This window comes from Saccopteryx leptura, chromosome 9, assembly GCF_036850995.1.
Source record: "Saccopteryx leptura isolate mSacLep1 chromosome 9, mSacLep1_pri_phased_curated, whole genome shotgun sequence".
In the NCBI taxonomy this organism is placed as follows: Eukaryota; Metazoa; Chordata; class Mammalia; order Chiroptera; family Emballonuridae; genus Saccopteryx; species Saccopteryx leptura.
Genome location: NC_089511.1, coordinates 17,396,539 through 17,404,508, shown reverse-complemented (window position 1 = coordinate 17,404,508; position 7,970 = coordinate 17,396,539). Strand labels below are relative to the sequence as shown.

Genomic DNA, 7,970 nt, shown 5'->3' with positions numbered 1-7,970 from the left:
AGGAATACTAATGGCTTCAGAATATGAAGGCTTAAGCATTCAAGAGAAGTTTGTTTTTGTTTTGAATTTTTCTGAAGCAGGGAGGCAGAGAGACAGACTTCTGCATGCATCTGACCAGGATCCATCTGGCAAGTCCACTAGGGGGCATTGCTCTGTTGCAACCAGTCATTCTAGTGCCTGAAGCAGAGGCCATGGAACCATCCTCAGCACCCGGGCCAACTTTGCTCCAATGGAGCCTTTGGTTGGGAGAGGGGAAGAGAGAGATAGAGAGAAGGGAGAGGGGGAAGGGTGGAGAAGCAGATGGGTGCTTCTCCTGTGTGCCCTGGCTGGGAATCGAACCCTGAACTTCCACATGCCAGGCCAACTCTCTAGGGCTCTGAGCCAACCAGCCAGGGCTCAAGAGAAGTTCTTAGATGAAGCTGTATCACTAAACAGTTGTACTGGAAAATGTATAGGAAACGATCCCAAGCTATATGTATGTATACCAACCCTTGAATGAATGTCACTGGGACATGGAAAAACATTAGGTAGTCCAGAGGTGTATTTAACAGTGGGTGCACTGGGCGTGTGCTCTGGGCCCAACTTCTGAAGGGCCCCACAAAACTCCAACTTGACACTTTTTTCTAATGACACCAAGTTTGGTTTCATATGTGCAATTTTAACATTAATAGTATATAATATTTTTATTTATTTAAAAATATGGTTAACATGCATTTTTATTTTCCCTCTCTCCTTTATTTAGGGGGTGCAATATTTTCTTCTGTGCCAGGGGCCTCAACTGACCTTAATCTGCCTCTGAGGAAGTCAATTCCAGTTATTTATTTTTCTTTCAGTAGATGGCACGAGGGGGTGAGATGAGAAGAATCCACTAATGTAGTGCAAGAAGATAAAAATGTCAGTTTTGTGGGATTATATTTGTTTCCATTTAGGGACACATTTCCTGTTGTTTGCATGCCCCATAACTCATAACATGAAACTTATCTCCCAAAAAAGGATCCAGTGGTTTAACTTCCCAACAGACACAAGTCTCTGCTATCCACGGAAGCCATTACAGGTTACATTTATTTTTGCCCCAACTTCTATACTATGTATGGTCCAGTTCCTGAGGAGTAGTAGCAAATGTGATTTATCCCATATTCTAGGGCAGGGGTCCCCAAACTACAGCCCCCGCGGGCCGCATGCGGCCCCCTGAGGCCATTTATCCGGCCCCCGCCACACTTCCGGAAGGGGCACCTCTTTCATTGGTGGTCAGTGAGAGGAGCATAGTTCCCATTGAAATACTGGGCAGTTTGTTGATTTAAATTTACTTATTCTTTATTTTAAATATTGTATTTGTTCCTGTTTTGTTTTTTTACTTTAAAATAAGATATGTGCAGTGTGCATAGGGATTTGTTCATAGTTTTTTTTTTATAGTCTGGCCCTCCAACGGTCTGAGGGACAGTGAACTGGCCCCCTGTGTAAAAAGTTTGGGGACGCCTGTTCTAGGGGCAAGTGTCCTTTCTGACAAATCTCCCGCTGGCCTCCTCCCCATGGCATCTTAGGATGCACATAAGGAGCCTTAGTTAGCGACTATTCTCGGTCCTTCCTGTTTCACCTCTCCCCACTCAGGCTAAATCTTAAGTCTATAATCCACTGCATACTCCAGTCCTGCTTAAACATCTGACACAAGGAGATCACATTTTCTTCTTCCCAGCAACCCCTTGAAATGGAAGCATTCTTTGCAGTTAGAAGCAGCAATGAATGAGGGGTTCAGCATAGAAAAGGTAGGAATTAACAGAAGAATATTTGCAAGGTATAATCAGAAAGGTTAAGTGCTATGACTAAACTCCCAGAGGCTTAAACCCTGGAGAAAATATTCATGCAGGAAAGGTCAGGAGTTAAGGCGTAGACAGAAGTTACCTCCTAGTATGGCTCAAAGGTTCAGGGGGTGGGACCCAGTGGAAAAGGGCCAGAAGTTGCACAAGTAAATTCTGCTGGTCCAGAGGCCTAACCCCTTTCACCCTCAGCTGAAAACCAAGACAGGTCATTCCAAGCATGCTGACTGCAGACCTGTCTGCAAGTTTTAGGACTCAGTTTCAAAATAAACTAAAATAAAACTAGAATGTAGCACTACAAAATGTTTTCACAAGTGTAATCACAAAAAAAGGTTAGAATATTGCATAGAAACGTGTTCTGTAATAGCCTTTGTAAACCTAGGTCTTAGTAATTAAACACACACATACACACAAATGAAACCTCCCTTCATAGTCTAGAAGTCCATGATTGTGAATGGAGAATTATCAAGTTGTCAGATCTTGTAGTAAAACCTCAGAAGATCCTGAAGTTCTTCCAATGCTTAGAATCACAATTAAATTTACCCTTTGGAGACTCAGGCTAACAGTTTAACAATAGTATCTTTATAAAATGACCCGGCCTCATGAGCCCAAGCTAATTTTGTGTCTATGTTCTGCTCTCTCTGCGTAGATCAGGTGACCATAAAACACAGAGACATAAAATCACTACTATTGTTTTTAACCTTAGGCCGTTTTTTTCCTTTTTTCTCACATTAGTCTATTATTAAGAAAGCTACACCCAACTGCCCTTTTAGCAATAGGGTTTGAATAGCCAGTCTTAGAAGAACATTTAAGTTAACTTTGGTAATAAGGTGAGAGACTCTTAACCTCCCTTGTAATATGCACCGATGGAGTCTGAGTTAAAATACACCACAGTGACAGTGATATCATCTCTGTACATCCTCGCCAAGTCCTCCGGCAACGTGAGCATCGCGGCCAGCCGCTCTGTCTCCATCTCCCCATACTCATTGCTCCCTATGGCATGTCTGATTAGACGAGTGGCTGCATTTTGGTCAGCGGCATGAAGCCCCTGGGCTTTCCTCTGCAGCAGCAGGCTTTGCATGAGCCCCAGGTTGGCGGGTCTCTGGGCCAGGTCTGGCTTGTGCCGACCTGCTTCACTTAAGTGCTCCACCACCAGCCTCACCACACTCTCATTGTCCAGTACGTCCCACAGGCCGTCTGAGGCCAGCACGAGGAACTTATCCTGGGGCCTCAGCCTATGGTATGTGACCTCAGGCTCAGCAGTCAGGTAGGGCGGAGTATAGTAGTGTGGGGGGGTGAACTGGTAAATGTTGAGAGCCTCGATGTCAAAGCCCCTCTCCAGCACACTGCGTTGCAGCTCTTTACTCCACTTTAGCTGGACGTCTCCGAATGCCCTGCAGGGCATGAGGACACCCAGGAGCCTGTCATCCATGATGATCGTCCTGTCTTCTGACTCAGGATGCTCCCTCTTTAGCCGTGACAGCTCAGCCTCGTTCCAGGCATTGTGGTCACGGGTGAGGGGCAAACAAGACCACATGCCATTGTCCTCCTGGACGCCAAGGATGGCCCGGCAGTCCCCAGCATTTGCCACATGCAAGTGAACCCCATCGACATGGGCCATGCAAGCTGTTGCCCCAGAGAAAGCAACCTGGAGTGAAAGGTTCCTTGTCATCTCGTCTTCCAGAGGGGCCTGGATTTCCAAGGAGATGTCAGAATCCAGTCTCTGGAAGGAGTACACTAATGCTTCCTTAACGTTCAGTCCCATTTCCATGTGCAGGTCAAGCAGCTCCTGCCAGTAGACTCGGAGGTGATCAAGGTGCACTGACGTGACATCCTTATAGATACTGTCCCCAGGGTGCTTGAGCCACTGTAGGATGGGCAGCATGGGCTTCATACTTTCCATTGCTCCCTCCATCTGCTCCAAAGTCTGCTGAGACATCAGCGACACTGCCACATAATAGAAGAGCCTCTCGCTTACTGCTTGTGCGCATGCGTGGCCTCCATGTCCATCGAAGATGCCAAACATCAGCCCATTGGTCTGAAAGCAGGAGGCTACACCTCGCCGGTCCTCCACTGGAGAATTGGCAGCCAGCTGGTTGCTCTCAAACCGCAACACCGTATTTGGGACTCCGTGGACAAGGTCAAGAATCTTGTGGGCTGATTCACCGGCTCGTAGCATTTCATTTACTTGCTCAGGGCTGAGCTGCAGGTGGAAATCATCTTCCTCTGTCGATGTGTGTCTGTAGGCTTTTGGCAGTACAAAGCCCCCACATGGGCCATTGTTTTTTAGGGTGGTTGATGCCCAGGAGAAGAGCACCCTTTTTGTTTTAGTTCTACTTGAGACATACCTTGAATAGAAACGCCTACCCCCTTGGAATGTGGCAATGCTGTTCCTTGCAGAATTGAAGATCCAGTAGGTCACAGTACTTGACATTCTGAAACTATACCAGCAAATGTGTTCCTTTAGCAAAAGAGGTTTTAAACCTGAAAATTAAAGAGTTATAAAATGTTTCAAATTAATTTCTCAATAATGACTTCTGAAAACAATTGGCTACTATTCTGAACAAAAGTGATTTAAGGTAAACTATTTAAGAGTTGCCTAAACTCGAAATACCTAAGCAAGTCTCCCTATCTCCCATTATAACACATAAATGCATCCCAGAAAATGTGAAAAACAGGGTTTGTCCACACTCTCCACTCTTACAGAGCCACTGTAGGCTTCCCCACAGAGCCCACTCATTCCTCACAGCTGACCCCGGAGCCCCCTTTTCCTCTCCTTCCCAAACCTTTTCCCTTGCTAGAGCCCAGTGTCTGTCTCCCATTTCACTCTTCCCAGCAGACTAGAAGTGTTTATATAAATACCTGCTTTCTCACTAGTCTACAAGCTCCATAAATTCAGGAACCATGGCTGCCTTGCCAGGGGCTCTCCAGGGCCTAGCCCTATACCTGGCATACAAGCCCTTAAATATTGGCTAAGTGTGGATTTTTAAAGGCCCAATAGCACACAAGGTCTAACACTAGCTGTCTAAAATCAGATCATTAGGTGTATTATCCTCCATCATTCTCCACACATTTTTGTACAGTATAGTTGTAACCACAATTTTGAATATAGTTTTCTTGTTAAGAGCATTTTATTCATGATATTACATTTCATGGACATGTAATATCCCATTTTGGTATAAGCAATCACAATTTACTTAACTATTCTCTAGTGTTGGGGATATGAAGGTCAGGTCATTTCCACTGTTTTTTATAAGACACTATAAACTGCACTGCTTTATGCATCAACCTTTTGCCTACTTAGGTTTTATCTTCCTTACGTCCCAAAGGAGGAATTAGGTCAAAGGGTGTACCTACTGCCAAGCTAATTTCCAAAAGGTTCACATCTGCCTCCGCAAAGGCACGAAGGAAGCAGTTTCCTAGCACCATCAACAGCCTTTGGTGGTGTTTTTTCTTAGACAATTAAAAAACAACAACAAAACAAATAAACAAACAAAAACCTGCTCTATTTTCTACTTACTTGGGTGACCTGGGAGAAAGAACGTTTCCCACGTGTTTTCAGGTTTCGTTTATGAATCCTGCCCTCCCCGAGTTTATGGGGTATCTAAGAGCTCCCAGAACTGAGGATCATCCCCCTCCCCCTAGCCCACCCCATTGAACTTGGGGCAGGAGCGGCGGGTCAAGGTAAACAGAGGACGCCTGACCGCCCCCCCCCCCGCCCCCGCCCCAGGCCTTGGACAGAAGCCAGGCAGCAGGCCCCGCGCTTGGCGGTGGGCCGTGGGCCGCAGCCCCGATCCCAACAATTTCGCGTCCCTAGAAGAAATGAACAGAACCCAAGTTCAAGTTTGGACCCACGGTCTCATGGATAAGAGCGTGACCTCCTGAGTCCACCCAGTCCGGATCTCTCTCAAAAGCGGGCGCGGTGAAGTCCCTGAGTCCCAGCTTCCCAGCCTGTAAAGTAGGGGGATTCAGTTGAGATGCCCAGCTCTCAGGACTACTGCGGAGACTGAAGTAGCTAGCTCGCGCCCAGGTACGCAGCAAGGGTCCTTGGCTAGTCGCGAGCCCACGTGGCGCGTGGCGCGAGTGGGATGACCAAGGCTGTGAGCCCAGCTCTTCCCAGAGGGCTGCGGGCCCGCCCCCTCACCTCACCTCACCTCATCTCATCTCATCTCACCTCCGCTCTCCACCCCATCACCTGAGCAGATGCCGTGGGCGTGGGAGGCCCAGGCGCCTGCGTGGCCCGGTGGGGTTAGAAGCGTCCGTAAGCCGCTCACGTCCCCTTCCCAACCGCGGACCTTCGCACTGTTCTCACCAGCTTGCGTCACTGTAGCGGGGCTCAGTCCGGCCGGTGCCACGCCTGCGTGAAGTACAGCTCCTGCCGCCACCGGGCCTCAACTCTGAATGCCGCTTGTGCAACTCAAGAAGGAAGCGTCCTCCCGCCAGCCCTTATTGGTTCATCAGCGAAGGCGGGTACTTGATGGACAGTTGAGTTGCTCAATGGCTGAGGTGAAAGAAAGAGCAGGCAGAAGGGACGGTCCTGGAAAGGCCAAATCCGGTTCCTTCCTACCTACCTCCTACCCGCCCTACCCAGCTCTGACCCGGAGTAGGCTGAGAGCAGGGCAACGGGTCCATTCAGTGATACGGCTGAGCATCGCACTACGTGCACACCTCCGACTCTGCACACCCGGAACCGGTAACCTTTGCAATTCCTTACTCTTGTTAGTGATAATTGGTTTCCTCTCCATTTCTGTGCGGGCCAGTCCAGACCGCTCTGTCGAGCACCGCACCCTTATTTTCAGCTATCTGGACATCACCCACTGGGAGGCCTTTTTGTACCCTAAACACACCTTGCCTCAAACTCATTTTTCTGCCAAACCAGCTCTTCTCCACCTCCCCTAACCCAGTAATGGTTACTTTGGTCACATCTGCCCAAAGACCCAAGTTGGAAGAAGCCTGGGAGTCATCTCTACTCCTCCACCTCCTTCACCCCCATCCCACTGCCACTCAGTTATCTAACACTGTTATTTATTTATTTATTTATTTTAAGTGAGAGGAGGGGAGATAGTGAGACAGACTCCTGCATGCACACCCACTGGGATCCACCAGCAACCCCCAGCCGGGGCTAGCCTGGGCCGATGCTGGTAACTGAGTTATTTTTAGCACCTGAGCTGAGTCTCCACAGAGCTATCCCAGCGTCCAGGCACCACACTCAATTGAGACATGGCTGTGAAAGGGGAAGAGAGAGAGAGAAGGGGAGAGGGAGGAGAGGAGAAGCAGATGTTGCTTCTGCTGTGTGCCCTGACCTGGAATCAAACATGGGACTTCCACACACCAGGTGAGCCAACTGGCCAGGGCCTAATCCTGTTAATTTTATTTACTAAATGCTTCTCCAATCCAAACATTTGCCTCCAGCAACTCTATCACCTTATCCCAAGCTTTTCATTTGGTCTCCGCACCTCCAATCTCGACTTGGCTTTAGCCGCCATTCCTCTACAGAGCAGGCAGTGACCCTTACAGAACTCGAATTTCTGTTCTAAAGTCTTCATTGGCTCCCCACTGACCACCGGACCTCAAACTGACAATTACATTGGCCTGACCATTGATGGTCCTGCAAATCCTTAGTGGTTTCTAGGTTGAAAAAGGCTGAGAACCAGTACACCAGATATTGACTCCTTCAGTCCTTTTCACTATGGGGTTCCAGTTTCCACTTTCTTCCTTATAAATGGCTTTAATAGAACTCTTCTACTAACTATGGTAAGTCAAGTATAACTCTCCCCTGGAGGCAGAGGAAAATAAGAGATAACCAGAAAAGGCCACTTAAAACTTTGAGAATGTAGTCTTCCAGAAGGAAGACATACTGACTTACCTGGGGAGCTTGGCCAGCTCACCTGGACCCAATGATGTGCCTGCCTGTCATAAAACTTGTCAGATTTGCCACTGGTATGATATTTATACTACCATTCACCTTTGGCCTTCTCTGGAAGTACTACCAGTACGTCAGATTTTACAATATCGCTCTTCCTGGATCTTCAGAGGGCTGTGTCAGACTCAAACTAAAAATAACTCTGATTCTAAATAAGTGGGTGTGCCAACGTAGAAACACACAAACCTGTAGAGAGTTTTTATAAGAGTTTATTTGAGCCCAAACTGATGACA

At 47.7% G+C, this 7,970-nt stretch overlaps 1 protein-coding gene across 2 annotated transcripts; it reads right to left on the bottom strand.

Annotated features, from left to right (window-relative positions):
* Positions 1-1,077: 1,077 nt before the first annotated feature.
* PDP2 (pyruvate dehydrogenase phosphatase catalytic subunit 2) lies at positions 1,078-6,222 on the bottom strand. Of its 2 annotated transcripts, none has more exons than XM_066348456.1 (2): positions 6,127-6,222; positions 1,078-4,298 (listed from the first exon to the last, which is right to left on the bottom strand). In XM_066348456.1, exon 2 carries the CDS (start codon positions 4,246-4,248, stop codon positions 2,656-2,658), a length of 1,593 nt encoding a protein of 530 aa, XP_066204553.1. In that variant the 5' UTR covers positions 4,249-4,298; positions 6,127-6,222; the 3' UTR covers positions 1,078-2,655. The 2 variants fall into 2 exon arrangements, with proteins under 2 accessions (XP_066204553.1, XP_066204554.1); XM_066348457.1 differs by lacking the exon at positions 6,127-6,222 and adding an exon at positions 5,989-6,114.
* Positions 6,223-7,970: the final 1,748 nt, after the last annotated feature.

What these genes read in the sequence shown, in the direction of transcription:
- PDP2 (XM_066348456.1), bottom strand. Translation starts at nt 4,248, where the DNA reads ATGTCAAGTACTGTGACCTACTGGATCTTCAATTCTGCAAGGAACAGC.